The 19,503-nt window shown below is 47.3% G+C and overlaps 1 protein-coding gene across 1 annotated transcript in view; it reads left to right on the plus strand.

Annotated features, from left to right (window-relative positions):
* The window catches only part of CENPP (centromere protein P), a 271,071-nt gene extending 252,216 nt beyond the window's left edge, over nt 1–18,855 (plus strand). Inside the window, exons 6-8 of the mRNA XM_005582256.4 lie at nt 16,821–16,900; nt 18,014–18,105; nt 18,529–18,855. Of these exons, the coding sequence (XP_005582313.1) occupies nt 16,821–16,900; nt 18,014–18,105; nt 18,529–18,659 (303 nt within the window). The 3' untranslated portion in view covers nt 18,660–18,855. The remainder of the gene's footprint in view (nt 1–16,820; nt 16,901–18,013; nt 18,106–18,528) is intronic.
* The last annotated feature ends 648 nt before the right edge of the window (nt 18,856–19,503 follow it).

The raw sequence follows: 19,503 nt of genomic DNA on the forward strand, positions 1-19,503 counted from the left end.
TGAGCAGGTGACCCCACGAGCAGGTGGCCGGCTGCTGCTTCCACTTCTGGCTCTGGGCCACCGGTACAGCATGGCGTGTCTGAGTCTTGTTTTTCTTATTTTAAAAAATGGGCATAATTTTATATCTCCGCCTCATAAAGGTGTTCCGTGATTCAATATTTAAAAGATCTTTCCACACTAGAACTACTATGCAAATGGAATAAATTATCATTGTCCTTTGGACTACTTTGCTGAGACTTTTCATCGCCCTCAAGTTTTAAATCTCTGCCTAGTATTCATTTTATTTTTCCTTAACCATCAGCTCTTGATGTTAATACAAAATTTCAACTTAAAATTTCATTTGTGGCCAGGCACAGTAGCTAACACCTGTAATCCCAGCACTTTGGGAGGCCAGGGGTGGAGGGATCACTTGAGGCCAGGAGTTTGAGACCATCCTGGACAACATAGTAAGACCCCATGTCTACAAACATTTTTATAAACTTTTAAAAATTAAAAAAAGTTTTCATTTTTGTAAGTTATTTGTGCCCTATTTTTCCATGTCCTGGATGTGAGAGGTTGCTTTTTTTTTTTTTTTTTTTTTTTTTGAGACGGAGTTTTGCTCTTGTTGCCCAGGCTAGAGTGCAGTGACACGATCTCGGCTCACTGCAACCTCCACCTCTCAGGTTCAAGCGATTCTCCTGCCTCAGCCTCCCAAGTAGCTGGGATTACAGACGCAAGCCACCAAGCCCAGCTAATTTTTTGTATTTTTAGTAGAGACGGGGTTTCACTATGTTGGCCTGACTGGTCTTGAACTCCTGCCCTCAGGCAATCCACCCACCGTGGCCTCCCAAAGTGCTGGGATTACAGGCATGAGCCACCGCGCCCAGCCACGTTGCTGTTTTTCTAAGGACATGTGTTGACTTCATGGATTGTTTATTGATTTTTTGGCGATAAGGTCTCACTCTCTCATCCAGGCTAGAGTGCACTGGCACAAACATGGCTCACTGCAGCCTCAACCACCTGGGCTCAACCAATCCTCCCACCTCAGCCTCCCATGTAGCTGGGACCACAAGCATGCACCACCACACCCAGCTAATTTTTTGATTTTTTATAGAGATGGGGATCTTACTTTGTTGCCCAAACTGGTCCTGAACTCCTGGCCTCAAGCAGTCCTCCTGCCTCACACTCCCAAGGTGCTGAGATTACAGGCATGAACTCCCAAGTCTGGTCGGTGTGTGTGTGTTTGTTTTTGATGGAGTCTCGCTCTGTCGCCCAGGCTGGAGTGCAGTGGCACCATCTCAGCTCACTGCAGCCTCCGTCTCCTGGGTTCAAGCGATTCTCCTGCCTCAGCCTCCCTAGTAGCTGGGATGACAGGCATGCACCACCATGCCTGGGTGATTTATTTTCAGTAGAGACAGGGTTTCACCATGTTGGCCAGGCTGGTCTCGAACTCCTGATCTCAGGCAATCTGCCCACCTCGGCCTCCCAAAGTGCTAGGATTACAGGCGTGAGCCACCACGTCCAGCCCATTTCCTCCCATTTTAAAAAAACTGAAAGCATTTAACGTAAGACTCTGAAGTACAAGTTTGAACATACATCATTGGCTTTATTTATAAAATATAGTGTAAATATTATTTAAACTTTAAATTCTATACCCAAACTGTTCATCAAGTATGAGGGAAAATTAAACACATTGTTAAACATGAAAGTCCTCAAAAAATGGCAGATTGAAACATACAGCATTTTTCAGGCACCCTGCCAAAACCTTTCTAAAATGACAGTAAAAAGGTGTTCTGTTCGTTTGTTTGTTTGTTTTGAGACAGAGTCTTGCTCTGTTGCCCAGGCTGGAATGCAGTGGTGTGATCCTACCTCACTGTAATCCAGAATTCCTGGGTTCAAGTGATCCTCTTGCTTAAGCCTTCCAAGTAGCTAGGGCTACAGGCACACACCACGCCTAGTTTTTACAATTTTTTGTAGAAATGGGGTCTCACTATGTCGCCCAGACTAGTTAGTTTTTAAAAGACATAAATGCACAGATAAATAGGGCCAAGCCAAGCCCTGGAGTTCAAGGCCAGCCTAAGCAACATAGTAAGACCCTGTGTCAAAAAAGAAAGAAAAAAAAAATAGGTGGGAAGAAGGCAGCAATACAATATTGGAAGCTAGAAAGTGTGGTATTTGATTAAAACGAGAGAAAGCCTTGAGGAAGGCTGATGTGTTTTATAGAATTCCAATTTGCTCAGAAATGGGAGGCATCAAGTACATTGGAAAGTAGGGACAGGATTGAGAAGAATTAGTCGGAAGTCCATACGGGAGGCAGAAAGGCTCTCCCGCACCCCAGCTTCCATCCCCACCATGACAGCAGCGATCTATTAATAAAAAAACGATGGTAAGAGCCAGAGAGGTTCTGGACTCTGGGCTCCACTGTGGCTTTTTTAAAATAATCTTCCTCTATAATACTTCCTCTAAGTATTTTTAATAAAAAAAATTAGGCATAGGAAGTTTCTTTTACTAGATCAGGGCTCTTCACGGTTGAGACGTGGCCGTATTCATGTCTGGCACTAGATTGGGAATAAGTGAGCAAACTTTTTAGGGGCAATTATGTTTCCCAACAAAAATGTTTTTTCTGCTACCATCGAAGTCAGTTGCCAGCACTGAATTATGCTGCTACAAATTGATTGTGATAAAACTTGACCTGTATACTACAACTATATGTGAGCTTAGAGATGTTATCTCGTAGAATGTTTATGAACTCAGGTTTTGGAATCTGTTTCCCTTAGGTTTTAATCAGTTTACTAGCTGTGTAATCTTCAGCAAGTTATCTTAATTATTCTGAGCCTTAGTTTCATTAAAATTATACTGAAGATTTCATACGACCACTGTGAGGATTGAATGAGCTAGTGCAAGTCGACTGCACAGGGCCTGCAAGAATGAAGGGCTCCAAACTGGGATGGGGACAGGAGTGGGAGTGATTTGTCATGTGAAAAAGAACGTGAAGACCTCAAGAGTGCCTTCCCATCTCAGAATCTCCTTTATTCCATGAAAAAGTTTAAATGGGATCATAATTTTAAATTACAATTAGTTTCAATGTTTTTAGACAGCATTACTTTGAGATTTATGAAATAATGAGAGTTTAAACCTTAATTATAAAATATTCTGTGTATATCTGGAATATTACTTTCATTATCTGTTATAATTACATATGAATAATTACATAAAGAGAAAATTGGGGAATTATCTCTAAGGAGTTTCTAGCATTTACTGTTATATTTATATGTGTGTATATTTAGCTTCTTTATTATCACTTCTGACTATTTTAAAATAAACCAACTTGGCTCACATTTTTACATTAGTGGTCTAGGAGAGAAGTGAATTCCTTTTCAAAGCATAAAATTACTACATGATTAACTTTCACTGATAATCTTAAAAACAGAACTACTTCTAGGACTTACATTCCAATCTGAAGCGTCCTCTGTTTTCTCTAGTAATCTTAATGGGAAGTTGGTTTTTTATGGGTAAATTTGCCTTTAGAGTGATTGCAGGGTGCATGTTTCTAAGGTGTATAAATACCAACTTGCTTGAGTAATTTTCCCCTTTCCATTCTAAAGTGGGAAAGTATAGAAGAATCATATTTGTAGCTTTTATTCATGTTTAGGATTCCCACATCCCTTTGTTCCTTCTTTTAGTTCCGTTTTCTAGACAAAGTGTTTATGGCCAAACGTCCGCATCGTCATCTCTCCCAGCACCAATTCGGATTTCCCAAAAAGTGCTAAGGTTTGTTTTCAAACTGGTTTTAGGTGGCACTCTTTGGGTGTGTGGATTTTGTGAGTCACAGGGCTCCTCTCTGTCTGGGCTGGCCAACGGCAGGGGCCAGCTCTCACCCCCCACGGCCATGGGTCCCTCTGAGGAGTGAAGGAGGGGAGAAGGTGGGCATGTGAGGGCGAGTTGGCCTCATCCCCACAAGCCCAGCACAGTAGTCCCTGCTCCTCTGAGCTTTCTGTAATCACTCTAGGAAAGCGTCAGTGATTTCCAGTGAGAAGACCCTCCACAGAGTGTCCGGAATAGTGGGAATCTAGAGGATGTGTCAGGAGGGAGAAATTACATGGGAAAATAACTTGTCTTGGGTTTTCGTGGGGGCGTGATGTGACATGACATGGGCAGAGGCAGCGCTGGGTCCCACCCTGCACTGTGTGCAGAAGGGTCCGGTGGGAACAGGTCGGGAGGCATCCCACTGGCCGGTCCACATGGCCAGCTCGGAACACACTGTTTCCTGTCTCCTGAGACAGAAATTGGTATGAGAAGCAAAGATTACAAAGATTACAGATAAATGAAACTTAAATATTCAATTATAAAACAAGTAACAAAGTTTTTTGTTTTTTGTTTTTTTTTTTTGAGGAATTTTTCTAGCTTAACAGAATTAAAATGAACTATGATAAAACACAGCAAAAACTACAAGGAGGCCAGGCGCAATGGCTCACACCTGTAATCCCAGCACTTTGGTAGGCCGAGGCAGGTGGATCACTTGAGCTCAGGAGTTCGAGATCAACCTGGTCAACATAGTGAAACCCCATCTCTACTAAAACTTAGCGGGGCATGGTGGTAGGCACCTGTAATCCCAGCTACTAGGGAGGCTGAGGCAGGAGAATCGTTTGAACCCGGGAGGTGGAGGCTGCAGTGAGCTGAGATCGCACCACTGCCCTCCAGCCTGGGAGTGGAGTGAATTCCACACCCAGAGCAAGACTCTGTGTCCAAAAAAAAAACAAGGAAACAGAAATACGGTTGAGAATAAAGGGATTTCTGTTGGAATTTCATCCCTAGAGCTTTGAAAACCATTTTACTATTCAGAAGCACAGAAATGGCACCAAACCAGGCCCTGAAAGGAGTCCAGGAAAAGAAAAAGAAAAAAGTCCATCTTAGGCTTAGGGGCTAAGGTCACACGGGACAAACATCCCCCTCCAACGCCAGCCCCTGGCTAGACTATCACTGCACCATACAGGAGGGACTGTGTGGCCAGTGGTTGGTTTTCTGTTTTTGTTTTTTGTTTTTTGTTTTTGTTTTGAGATGGAGTATCCCTCTGTCACCCAGGCTGGAATGCAGCAGCGTGATCTCGGCTCACTGCAACCTCTGCCTTCCAGGTTCAAGTGATTCTCCTACCTCAGCCTCCTGAGTAGCTGGGACTATAGGCTCCTGCCACCACACCTGGCTAATTTTTGTATTTTTGGTAGAGATGGGGTTTCACCACGTTGGCCAGGCTGGTCTTGAACTCCTGACCTCAGGTGATCCACCTGCCTCGGCCTCCCAAAGTGCTGGGATTACAGGTGTGAGCCACCGCGGCCGGCCCAGTGGTTGTTTTTTAATCTGCTTTCCTCGTTTCTCAGGATCACTTCCCAAGAGAAAGCACTATTAAAAGTCTGGTGTAGCTCCCACTAGATGTTTCTCCATTTACGAGACATGGTCAGATTACTTTCCCCCTAGGCTGTGGCCTCCTACCGCCTCTTTTGGTTTATCTGTGTCTCCTGAACATCCAAACTGCCTGGAGCTCCACGGGCTTCCTTGGGGGACCAGTGGGACCCACCTCCCCTGGTCTTTCTGGGTCTGTGTCTTCTGCAAAGGGTCAAGGAGTCTGCTCTGCAGCCGTGTAGTCTGCTCAGTCACTAAGTTCAGCACAAAAGCAGCCACAGACTATATATACCTAAGTGAGGGTGGCTGTGTGCCCATCAAACTTTATTACAGACACTGAAATTTGAAGTTTGCATTTCATGTAATTGTCACATGTCATGAAACGTTTGGAGTTCTTCATGTTTAGCCTGAGGTTCCATATAAGAACAGAAGGGCGTGGGATCTGGCTTGTGGCCTGTCCTCTGCTGTCTCCTACCCTGGCTCTCTTCCTTTCCATACAGGCCCATTATTCATGCTTGCATTTGCTGTTTATTAAAATTCCCCAGCTCTTCGTTTTAAAAATGTCATTGGGATATATTTCCAATAGAGTGGCTCTCTCAACTCTGAGTTTCTCTGGTTCTTCCCAAGTCTGCACAAACAAGAAAAGTTGGGTGAAGGGAGGATGGAGGCTCCCAGCTTGTCTGTTCTGCAAAAGTCTGGAGATGAGGTAAATGCTGAGGGCTGGGCCGCCCCACTGGGGCTGGGGCATATGGAGAATGTTTGGCACAAGCCCTTGCGAGGGTTCTGGGGCATCAGTCACGGCCAAAAAGACAGCACAAGTCATGCCCGTACTGGGCCGGGTGGGCCATCCCTTCCGGTGGGGCTTGTGTTTTTGCTCCTGTGGCAAAGTGCTGCAATGACATTCCAACTCTCCCAGGTTTATGCCCCACCATGGGTTTGGAATAGAGAGGCTTTTCTGGTTGTTTGTTTTACTAAGCAACATTTAGGACACATTTTTTAACTCCCTGTGGACAAGCAATCCTTCTAACAGAGCTCCTCAGCTGTTCCCAGTTATTTTTGTAGATGGTTTCATGGACGGTGCAGGTCCCTTGAGGGGTCCTTCCTGGACACCCATGTTCATCCACTGAGGGCATCTGATCTCTGACTTCTGTCCCCACATAGGGTCAGACAAGTAGGTCTGACGCCTCCTAAGCCAGCAAGCTGCTGTGCTCCCTTGTTTTTTTACCAACCAGACCAGTCTTGGGGGCAGACGTGTGTGTCGCTAGGTCTGTGTTTGCGTGTCCGAGCCTCAGGACCACGTCCAGGAAAGTTAGGCTAATATGGTTTACAGGAGGTAATTCAGCAGCACAGCCACTGCATTCCGTTCTGCTTGTGTCACTACATGGACCTATTTACTTCAAAAACACAAACAGAGTCTAGAAAAACTGGTTAAAAATCCACACAATTAGACTTGGAGATAGAGTCTTTCCATCCTGTATGTAATCAAAAGATTTAAAAGTCAGGCACCTTTTGTCAGGCCTTGTAGACTGGGGATTTCTGTTAACATTTCAGTTGGACGCTGTGTCCGTGAGGGACTCTCTTCTGCTAGTTGTGCCAATCAGGAAATTTCCAAAGGGGGCTTCTGGTGCTGCCGGCGATTAGTTGTTACTTCAAATGATTGTGATGATACAAAGCACTCGAATAGCCAGTCCTTTCCATGTTAGAGCTCTTGAGAATCTGAAACCCCATCTCACCTCCCCCACGGAGGTACCAGCCCTCATTTAAACGCTACGCTGTGACCAAAAGGACAAAGGTGCCTGACCGGGTATTAGGCCCGGAAAGTCTCAAGTGTCAGATAAATGACTACGTTGTGTCAGCTCCATGTCATGCTCCATGTGTCCACAGAGGAGCGGGCTGGGAGGGGACAGCAGGCGCTCTTGCGAGACTGTAAATCGGCTGATCAAACAAGGCCATGCACTGAGGGTGAAGGGACACAGTCTCTCCCCAACAGCAAAGTGACAGATGTCAAAGGAGCTGGACTGAGGTGTCTGGGAGAGCTCGTGCCCGTGTGTTTTGAATATGGGTGTGCACAGACGGGTGGAAGTGGCTGCAGTGGTTCATGCACCTGCACACACCAGTGCGTCCTTCCTAGCTCTTTCCACTGACGGGCCCTAGAAGCAATGAAGCTCCGGGAGCAGCGAGCCCAGGTCCTGGTTTGTAAATACTCTCAGCTCCTTTGATTCCAGAGCTGGGCAGGGAAGTACAAAATGAGCTCAGAACAGCGGATGATGCCAGAGAGCAGGAAGACCTCAAAGAATGGTGGGGCTGTGTCAGAACCAGGAGTAGTTTACAGGAGCTCATACTGGCCAGACCTGGGGGCTTGAGCATCACAACCAGTAGTGATCTTAAACAGGTTACAGCCTGTGGAATAAACAAGTGACTGTGAGTGGATACTGATACAAATGAATAAGGGAAAAGGAGAAGCTCTTTCTGCTGGTAGAAAATCAACAGATACGGGACGAATCATGGAAACGGAAAGCCACCTTTTGGGACCCTCACTGTCGTTGGTGTTGCCATGAGCCATCGTAGGGTCTCAGACTCGGGGGTGGACAGTGGTCTCAGGACATCCCATGGAGCACAGTGGTGGGGCCACATCCGAGACGCACAGGCAGCATTTCCATGGGGCTCCAAACCTGGCATCATCTCAGCATGGACATGTGGCGTTAGGCCCAGATTCAGCTAGATTCAGCCATCGGTGGTGCCAGCAGCTACACCCAGGCTGTCAAGACCGGCCATGCTGGGGCCTGAGGGGACAAGGGAGGAGAGACGCAGTTGGGACAGCTGGGGACATCTGAAGGGGCATGTTCTGGTTTGGAGAGGTATGTTTTGGTCACGGAGGAGATGTGCTCAGTTGGGGAAGAACCCTGTGTGTGTCCAGGGGCGAGGGGCACCATGTCTCAGCATGGCGCAACACAGAGGAAGGTGACAGGCGGTGTGAACAGGCGGCAGCTTCTCATTCTCCTCGTGTACTGTTTCTGTAAATTCAAAATTACACTCAATGTTAAACTTTTTTTTTGCAGAGTCTTGCTGTGTCACCAGGCTGGAGTGCAGTGGTGCAATCTCGGCTCACTGCAACCTCTGCCTCCTGGGTTCAAGCGATTCTCCTGCCTTAGCCTCCTGGGTAGATGGGATTACAGACTCCCGCCACCACGCCCAGCAAATTTTTGTCTTTTTAGTAGAGATGGGGTTTCACCATGTTGGCCAGGATGGTCTCAATCTCCTGACCTCGTGATCTGCTCGCCTTGGCCTCCCAAGGTGCTGGGATTACAGGCATGAGCCACCACACCTGGCCTCAAATTAAACTTTAAAAACACAACTGAGGCTCAGAGAGTTTAAAAGGGATTTCTCAAAGTCATATAGCCAATCAGCAGCTAAGTGGGCTGAGGTAGGACCAAGGCCCCTTGTCCTGGGCAGAGCAGCTGCACTGGCCCCAGGGACCCGGCAGTACCTGTTCACTTGGTAATGGTTTTGATTGTCTAACACAAGTGAGATCATACACATGGTAACATGTGGAGAACCTAGACCAGTGTCTGGCACAGAGGTACCTTTGTATTTGTCAGTTTTCTTTCTGAAATGAGGGTAGATCATTGTTCTTCCCAGTGCTCCTGCTGTAGGCATTTCTAAACCTTTCTGAAGTTTGTCACACTTCTCTCAGAAGTCTTGTGCATGGAGAGCAGCACTCAGCTCTGATCACCCCCGACATACCTCTCCTGCCTTACCCCACAAAAAGTACCTCATCTGCACCCCTGCCCCGGAGGTCAGAAACTCTCCACGCCCCACATCCAGCAAGCCCTGATGCCACACCCCCAGAGCACATCCGTCACTCCAGTGTCACTCAGCCATGGTCCCCCTGCTTTCTCCCACATCTCACCCACCTGCCCAGTCCACTCTCCATGCAGCAATCAGTGTGATCCTTTCCAAACGACATCAGGTGGGGGTCTGGGGACCAGCCTGTGTGTCCTGGCCCTGCCCTGCTCCCAACTTCATCCTTGCCCTTCTCCCCAGCACCAGCAGGTGGTAACGGGACTGATGTGCATTCTGAAGGAATCACTCACTGCTCCCAGTTTTGGAGCTCTTATTAATGAACATTTGCATGCAGTTTTTTTGTATGGACATATGTTTTCCTTTCTCTTGGGTAAATATGTAGGAGTAGAATTGCTGGATCACATAGTAGGTGTATGTTTAATGTATGTTTAATGGGTTTAATGTGGCAAGAAGCTGCCAAATTTATCCAGTTCCTAGCAGCAGTGTATGTTAGTTCCAGTTGTTCTACATCTTCACCAGAACTTAGTATTGCTCTCTTTTTTATTTTAGCCATTCTGATGGGTATGTTGTGGCATCACCTTGTGGTTTTAATTTGCAATTCCCTAATGACTAATGATGTATCTTCTGCACATTTAACCAAATAAGAGATGTGCAAAACATACGTCACTAGTTTGGCTTAAATCCTTTGCCCATTATTTAAAATTGGGTTGTTAATCTTCTTTTTACTGAGTTGTGTCCTTCATATATTCTGGATACAAGTTTTTGCCAATATTTTCACTCAGTCTGAGGTTGGCCTTTTTCTTTTTCTTTTTCTTTACAATGTCTTTTAAGAGTAGTAGTTTCTAATTATGATGAAGCCAGTCTGTCAATTACCTAATTTATTTCTCTCTTATGGTCACTGCTTTTTTATTTAGTTTTATTTATTTATTTTTTGAGATGGAGTTTTGCTCTTGTTGCCCAGGCTGGAGTGCAATGGCGCGATATCAGCTCACTGCAACCTCTGCCTCCCAGGTTCAAGCAATTCTCCTGCCTCAGCCTTTGGAGTAGGTGGGATTACAGGCGTGTGACACCATGCCCAGCTCATTTTTTTATTATTAGTAGACACGGGTTTTACCATGTTGGCCAGGCTGGTCTCAAACTCCTGACCTCAGGTGATCTACCCACCTCAGCCTCCCAAAGTGCTGGGATTACAAGCATGAGCCACCATGCCTGGCCTGCTTTTTTATTTAAGAAATCTTTGGCTAACCCATAATTACAGAGATTTACTCCTATGTTTTCTCTCAGAAGTTTTACAGTTTTAGCCCTTACATGTCCCTTTTTTGAGACCAGAGTCTCAGTCACCCAGGCTGGAGGGCAGTGATGCAATCCTGGCTCACTGCAACCTCCACCTCCCAGTTCAAGCAATTCTCGTGCCTCAGCCCCTCAAGTAGCTGGAATTACAGGCACATGCAACAGGCACATGGCTAATTTTATATTTTTAGTAGAGAAGGGGTTACACCATGAGACCATGTTGGCAAGGCTGGTCTCGAACTCCTGGCCTCAAGTGATCCACCTGCCTTGGCCGCCCAAAGTGCCATAATTACCGGTGTGAACCACTGCGCCCAGCCCCTTACATTTCTATGTATGATTCATTAGAGTAAATTTTTGTGTATGGTATACAGTAAGCACTGAAGTTCATTTTTTTTTTTTAACATGTGGATATCCAGTTGGCCCAGTGCCAGTTACTGAACCATCTAAGGTAAATTTTGCCAGCATCTTATGCCACGTTGTGACCTCACTGATGTCATCTCTCTATAAACCAGAGTATCTTTCAAAACAGAAAATGTTACTAACATGCAAATGAAACCAAGATGATTGAATGGGGGAAGGAAGAGTCTTTTCAACAATTGGTTCTCAGATAACTGGATATTCACGGATAAAAGAATGAAGCTGGACCCCTACCTCACACCATATATAAAAATTAACTCAAAATGGATCAAAGACCTAACTTTAAGAGCTAAAAATGTAAAACTCTTAGAATTAGACATAAATACAAATCTCTGTGACTGTGAATTAGGTTATGGTTTCTTAGCTATGACACCAAAAGCACAAGCAGTAAGCAAAAAGAAAAAACTTAAATTGGACTTCATCAAAATGAAAAACTTTGTACTTCAAGTGACACCATTAAAGAAATAACAAGACAGCTCACAGAATGAGAGAATATTTTTTAACACATATAGTGACTTGTTCCAGAATATATAAAGAGCTATTACAATTCAGTAACTAAAAGATAACCCAATTTAAAAATAGGCAAAGGGGCCAGGTGTAGTGGCTCACACCTATAATCTCAGCGCTATGAAGGCCGAGGCAGGCAGATCACTTGAGCCCAGGAGTTCAAGACCAGCCTGGGCAAAACGGCAAAACCCCGTCTCTACAAAAAAATACAAAAATTAGCCAGGTGTTGTGGCATGTGCCTATAGTCCCAGCAACTTGGGATGCTGAGGTGGGAGAATTGCTTGAGCCTGGGAGGTAGAGACTGCAGTGAACCAAGACTGCACCACCACACTCCAGCCTGGGAGAGAGAGTAAGACTCTGTTTAAAAAAAATAAATAAAAATTGGCAAAACATCTGAATAAACATTTCTCCAAAGAAGGTATACAAATGGCCAGTAAGCACATAAGAGAAAAACAAATCAAAATCACAATGAGATACCAACTCACGGCCAAAGGGTTGATGGGGCTATGGAGAAATCAGAACTCTCATACACTGCTGATGGCATTATAAAAACAGTGCAGCCACTGTGGGAAACAGTTTGGCAACTCCTCAATGGTTGGAGAGTTATTATATGACCCAGAAATCCCACTCCTAGATATATAACCAAGGGAAATGAAAATACGTATGTGCAAAACTTATACACAAATGTTATGAACAGTAATGCTATGAGCATTATTTCAAAAAGCCAAAAAGGGCAAGGCACAGTGGCTCACGCCTGTAATCCCAACACTTTGGGAGGCCAAGGCGGGCAGATCATGAGGTCAGGAGATCGAGACCATCCTGGCCAACATGGTGAAATGCCATTTCTACTAAAAATACAAAAATTAGCCAGGTGTGGTGGCATGCACCTGTAGTCCCAGCTACTTGGGAGACTGAGGCAGGAGAATCACTTGAACCCAGGAGTGCCTGTAGTCCCAGCTACCCAGGGAGCTGAGGCAGGACAATTGCTTGAATCCAGGAGGCAAAGGCTGCAGTGAGCCAAGATCGCACCACTGCACTCCAGCCTGGGCGACAGAGCAAGACTCGTTCTCAAAATAATGATAATAATAGTAATATTTTTTTAAAAAAAAATCAAATACCAAAAAGTAAAAACCACCCAAAAGTCTGTTAGTTGATCATTGGATAAACAAAATGTGGCACATAAAAGACCATATATAATTCCATTTGTATGAAATGTCTTGAATAGAGAAGTTTTATAGTTTTAGCCCTTACATTTCTATGATTCATTAGAATAAATTTTTGTATTTGGTGTGCAGTAAGCATTGAAGTTCATTTTTTTATCATGTGGATATCCAGTTGGCCCAGTGCCAGTTACTGAGGAGTCTAGGGTGAGTTTTGCCAGCATTTTATGCCACGGTGTAACCTCACTGATGTCATCTCTCAATAGACCAGAGTATCTTTCAAAACAGAAAATGTTACTAAAATACAAATGAAAGCAAGACATAAAGTAGCCTGGGTGGTTGCTTACGGCTGTACTGGGAGGGTGGGTGAAGGGGACTAGGGGCAATAGCTAAAGGGTCCATTAGGGGGTGATGAAATGTTGTGGAATTAGAAAGTGGTGATGGTTGCACCACCTTGTGAGTATACTAGTACCCACTGAATTACACACTTTAAAAGAATTATGTCTCATATAATTTATATGAATTTATCTCAGTTCTTTAAAAGTCACTGAATCGGCCAGACATAATTTTTGGGAAAATATTAAAGTCAAGATGAGTTAACGTATCTGTGGACACTCCAGGGTAGACTTAAACTCAGGATTCAAGTTTTCCCATTTGTTTAAGTGGGAGACATAGCATTCCTCTTTGGTATTGCACTGAAATATAATACAAGGTTGGTTTTCTGTAAAGCTCTGCTAAAAATTGTATTCCCTTTGGACTAGCATCCGGCAGCTATTGCAACAGCACAGCGGGTCTCAGGTGTAAAACTGGGGCTGGATATCAAATTGCCAACATTCTCACAGCCGCCATCTTTCTATCATAACATCAGGAGAGCTCTCAAATGCAGACTCCCCACATACGGCAACCAGCTGAACAAACACCACTTGAATCGCTGCCTCAGCATTTCCAGCTTAAGACCAGCTTTCCCATGGAAGGCTGGGGGCTCCAGAGGGGAAGCGCCAGTGCCTGCCAACCAGTTAGTGTGCACAACGAGGTCCCCTCCCAACAGCCACCCCTACATCACCACCTTCCTGACAATATCCACGGAAGCACAGGCGTCCTGCTCATTTCCCGTATAAGCCAGAACTCTCAGGGCTGTGCAGGTCCCTCAGATGCACTCGGAAGAGCCACAGGTCCAAGACTGTCCCACGGGGGCTCAGCCAGGTGCCTTCCTTCTCTGGGCCTCGGTTTTAAACGTGACACATCTAAGGAGCTTTCCAGATAAGGCTTATGATTTTCCAATTCACTGTTTTTGTGTAACTATTTGTCATGGAAAGCATTCAAAAATATATGGTACATACCTCTTCCTCATCAGCGCATGTTTGCCTTAACTCTTTCTTGCCAATTTGGTCATCTTCTATCCACGTCAAATACAGTCGTTTATAAAACTCGACTGCTGATGAGATGTGCTGACTTTAGGCCTAATGACCTCACGCCCACTCTGTCTTGAGTTGTATATAACTAGTGTACCCCTGTTCACAGCTTTTCCATCCTCTCTCCCCACCTGTACACGTCTGCCAATGAGACCCATCCTTTCTATTTCAAGTTATCAGTGACCGTGACCTTGGCTAAACGAATGGGGCATTAACTTCCACAAAAGAACCTTTGCACACAGTCCCACAAAAGCCCTCCAGAAACATGCACTGTGTGCCTGACCTCTTCCTAATGTCAGCGTTTCTACCTGACTTTCTTTTACAAACTAAAGGGAGTAAGGTACACTTTAATTTTTTAGTGAAAGCATCTCATTTAAACCCCTTTTTGCTCACAAGGAGAGGTGAGGAGAGGCCCAGGGAGGCAGAGAGCTGCTCCATCTGCTCCCTTGTGCTTGGAGGCTGAGCCTTGGGCCCCACGTTGGAGCTGGCCCAGGCCCCAGCCGTTCCAACGCGTCCCAAGTGCTGCCGCTGAGCCAGCCTGGAAGCTGAGCTGCCACGTTCACAGGCTCTCCCTTACGGTCCTCAAGCAGTTGTGATTAATTTGGAAGAGGCTGCGGTTTAAAAATCAACCAACACTTTCCACTTAAATCACTTAGGTATACATTTTCTTATGGAAACTGTTGTGCTGAAGTTAGTAATTGTAAGCTTCCGCCAGGCCCCTCTCAGCCTGTGGTGGGTGCAGATGGTGCTGCGATGCGCCTTCGCTGTGTTAGGCCCACACGCGCAGGGTGAGGGCCTCCCACACTGGCGAGAGCTCAGCGATGCAGGGGCTGCTGCTTTTAAAAACTCGATCACGCCGTTGTCCCCACACAACCCCATTCAGCAGAGCCGATCTGGTTCAATCCGGCAAGTCTCTGGAGCAGCAGGAAGGCGCTGTCACTGCAGTTCCAGCCTGCTCCCTTGCCTTGTGTCCTCGGACTAGCTGTCAGGCCGGATGCTTCTCAGGGGAAACCTCCCCTCACTATCCTTCCCTAAGGCCTGGGGAGGCCACAGTTTTAGTCATGTTTTTTAATCATGGCAGGGCTTGCATGGGACTTAAGCAGCACCCCCAGGCTGCCTTTTCTACATCAGTCGCTGTGAGAGGACAGAAAGGAAAGCATGTCTGGCAGACTGGCCCTAGGACCTCGACCTCTCACGCGGAGCCTGCCGTGAAAGTCTCCTGTCACCCCGACCCTGCAAGCTGTTCTCACAAGAGCAGACAAAAAGACAAGTTTTTTCGTGTGTGTGTTTTTGTTTTTGTTTCTGAGATGCAGTTTCGCTCGTCGCCCAGGCTGGATGGAGTGCAGTGGCGTGATCTCGGCTCCCTGCAGCCTCTGCCTCCTGGGTTCAAGGGATTCTCCTGCCTCAGCCTCCCAAGTAGCTGGGATTACAGGCGCCCACCACCACGCCCAGCTAATTTTTTTTTATCTTTAGTAGAGACTGGCTTTCACCATGTTGGCCAGGCTGGTCTTGAACTCCTGACCTCAGGTGGTCCGCCCTCCTTGGCCTCCCAAAGTGCCGGGATTACAGGTGTGAGCCGCCCACCGCACCCAGCCAAAAACACACGTTTTGTTTGTTTGAGACGGAGTTTCGCTCTGTCGCCCAGGCTGGAGGGCAGTGGTACAGTCTTGGCTCACTGCAACCTCCACCTCACAGGTTCAAGCGATTCTCTTGCCTCAGCCTCCTGAGTAGCTGGGACTACTGGCGCATGCCACCAGGCCCGGCTAATTTTTGTATTTTTACTAGAGACAGGGTTTCACTATGTTGGCCAGGATGGTCTCAATCTCTTGACCTCGTGATCCGCCCACCTCAGCCTCCTAAAGTGCTGGGATTACAGGCGTGAGCCACCGCACCCAGCCCAAAAAGACAAGTTTTTAAGAACTGAGAGAATACGGCCACCATTACTTTTATCAGTTTTGAATATGTATCATCTGTTCAGGTTCCAGTAAGCAAACTGTTGTGGTTTGATCTAAATTCGCGGGTCGGTTCTGGTAGAGCTAGAGGCTACCGGGTCCTGCTGTAAGTAACAGAAACAAGCAGACGTGTCCAGAATTTTCACAGCCCATGGGGGAAACCAGACTCTCCCAGAACTGCAAGCCTAGAAATCTGAGAGATTCCACTCGATCTCCCTGCTTTCAGGAGGAGGCTTTTGACAATAAAATGCCATCTCATCATGAAGCTTTCACTAAGGCAGGGCCTTTCCCTTACTGCAGTGGGAGCTGCGCCACCACTGGGCACAGTGAGGGTACCAGAGTGGGCTCCTGCCCATGCCCAGGACGGTGTGTGGGCTGGGCGCCACTGGGGTGAGTCCTAAGGATGGACAGGTGAGGGGCGTCCAGGCCCGGCCACAGCCCTCACGGAGCCTCAGCTCAAAGGGCTTTTCAGGTCAGATGCTAAAACCCTGCAAAAAACAGCTGCTTTCCAGCAAGGAGCCTGGCGCCTCCACTTGGGAATCCTCTGACCAGTCCTCCCCAGACCATCCAGGTTGTGACGGACAAGGGTAGAGCAAGGAGCCATCCCAGGTGGAAGGGGTGTGGGGAAACCTGTGAGATGAGAATGCAGCTGTAGGGTGGTTGTGTACCATGTTCATGCTGGGGAAGCAGCAGTCATGGGAGCCTGGAGGTTGTGGAGAGACCTACAGTGGGGCAGACGTGTGACAGCAAGGGCAGGAGGGGCAGTCGGCGCCCGTGGGTGCTGTGTGAACACTTGGACCCTGATTTTCACTGGACACCTGGAACGGCGCCCCGTGCCCCTCCCACGGCCCCTTTCTCCTCACCAGTGGATCTGTCTGTAACCGTTTCTTCTCCCCATGCAGGAAAAGTACCCAGATGCCGTGTACCTCTCGGAGGGGCCCTCCTCCTGCTCCATGGGGATCCGCAGTGCCAGCCGGCCAGGGTGAGTCTGTGCAGGCCACAGGGCCTCCCATTTCCTGTTAAAACAAGGATTCTAAGCAGGAGACCACCTAAGTAGGACTCTAAGTAGTAAACCACCTAACCAAGAACTAAAGGTCCTCGGTTGGAGGAATCAGTGGTCCCAGCAGGTATGCCCAGCGTGGGGGTGCAGGCAGCTGGAGCTCTGGAGGATGTGCTGGGCCGCAGGGGGAAAATGCCAGTCCTGGGGCCCGCCCCAGGACTTATGGGATCAAGGAAGGGAGGCTTGGAGAAAGTGGAGATGCTTGTGGATCTGCTGTTACTTAGAAATCGAAGGGAAGAAGCCAGGGGTGAGTGGAAAACCCCAAAGCAGTGAGAAGAAACAAGACAGGCTCAGGGCCCTGACAGCACAGCCCATCCCTCCACCAGCCCCGGCGCCACCCTGGCCTGTGCTGTGTTCTCCATCCTCTTCCCTTGGCTGTGCATGTGTGGACATGTGTCCATCTGGGTGTGCTTTTATGACCTGTGTGTGAAGGCCTCAACTCAACTGGTTTCCAAGCTTTAAAATCGTGTGGTCCTTAGGCAGGCTTCTGGGACTTGCCTTTGTCACCCTCACCTCCTCCAGGGTCATGAGCAGCTGCAGTGCAGTTTGGCTGCTCATCCTCCCAGAGGGGATCATGCACGGGCTCTTGCTGCGCTCTTCAGCTCTGGAGCATGTGGCGTCTTTGTTCTGGCTCACACCTCCTGGCACACACTACACAAGCTTCTCCTGGGCTCAACTGCCTAGAAATGAAATTCCTGGGTGCATGTTCAGCTTTCTGTCAGTGCCAGATTATTTCCAAAGTGGCTTGTCCATGTCTGCTCCCACCAGTAATTTTGAAGTTTCTGTTGCTCCGTGTTCTGTACTTCGCTGGTCTACTGATGTTTGCCAATGCAGTGCGGACAGAGCAGCACCGTCCTGTGGTCCTGGTTCCATCTGCCTGTGCTACTGACCATGCCTCTTCTTCGCTGTGGGCCACGGTTGCTAGGAGCAGGGGAGCCCAGCATGGGGAAATGGACACCAGGAACAACTCATGGTTGCTCATCTTTTTGCCAGATTTCAAAAAGCACAGAATGACATGTTTTATCGCTTTTTCAGGTTTGAATTAGTCATTGTTTGGAGGATACAAATAGATGAAGACGGGAAGGTTTTTCCAAAGCTGGATCTTCTCACCAAAGTCCCACAGCGAGGTAGGTCCCTGGGTGTGGCTGCTCTAGGTGACTTCTCAACATGCCCAGCAAAGCCACCTGCCTATTTCCTCTGGGTTTCAAAGGGCAAGAATCAAAAATTGGAAATCTCATTAATGTACTTTGTCTATCAATTTTTAAATATTTTTACCAATAATCACTCAAAAAGAACATGAGAAGGGATTGCTGAACGTGAGAAGGATTGCTGCCCCAAAGCCCTCCCGGGCTGAATGCACAGGGAATGTGCCTCGAGCCATCGGGTGAGGCCTCCACGCACGCCATCTCCTTGCCCGCCACTAGCACGTCCCATCCCATGCAGCCCGTCAGGAGGAGGGCAGGGTCTTGGTGAGGTCCATGCCAGCAGAAAACAAAAACCAAAAGCTGCCACCTTGAAGTTTCTTACCCGGTTTAACGTTTTCTTTCTAGCCCTGGAGCTGGACAAGAACAGAGCCATAGAAGCCGCTCCTCTCAGCTTCCGAACCCTGCTCGGAGTGCTTGGAATTGAAGCTGCTCTGGAAAGCTTGATAAAATCGCTTTGTGCAGAGGAGAACAACTAGTTCTAAAACAGTGAACGGGAGGGTTAAGATGCTGCGCGGAGGAGCATGCAATTTTATTGAATATAAACATTTGCTATTTTCCACTTAGAACCACAACCTGAAGACATGCTGTCTATGCAGTTATGGCACATTATATGGAAATTCTGATGACATGAAAAATAAATACAGCTAGTTAAGTATAAAATGCCAAATAAAAGTGACATGTACAATGTGGTTTATAAAAATAAGCTTAACATCTGAGAGAATGTACCAAGTGGTCGTGTGTCCTCAGATGTGTGGGGAGGACCCATCCCCCCACCCACCGTGGCCTCACACCGAGTCCACCTTGGACATGGCGGCCACATTGCTCAGCTGGGAGAAGCCACCCTTATCCTGGTTCCTGCCTCCTGGGGGCTCTGGAGATGGATGCCTGTGGCACCTCATTTTTAAACTGTCCTTAGCAGCCCAGGGGAGCCACGCCCACGCTCCCTACCTCCCCCAGGTCCGCACAGTGGCACTGAGAGGCAGTCTCGGCAAATCCTCACACTGTTCTTGGTCTTCCACAAGAAAGTGGAGCTGTCAGCTTAGTAACAAGAATGGCTAAGACAGCAAAGACAGCACTGTTCCTGGGCCAGGGCGTGAGGAATGAGGTCCTTTATGAGAGACCCCCCTGCAGAGCCTAAGTGCTACACTGATCGTCCCGGATGTGCCATAAGAACCGTGACCTCATCATCAGTCGCCCATTTAGCATTGTTTGTTTGTTAGTATCTGTGAACACGTGTTGTCTCAAACCAATCAGGGCTGCCATGACTACACAGCAACAGCAGTTTCCAGAACGTGCCAGAAACGCATCCACAGCAGTGGC

Source organism: Macaca fascicularis, chromosome 15 (assembly GCF_037993035.2).
Source record: "Macaca fascicularis isolate 582-1 chromosome 15, T2T-MFA8v1.1".
Classification (NCBI taxonomy): Eukaryota; Metazoa; Chordata; class Mammalia; order Primates; family Cercopithecidae; genus Macaca; species Macaca fascicularis.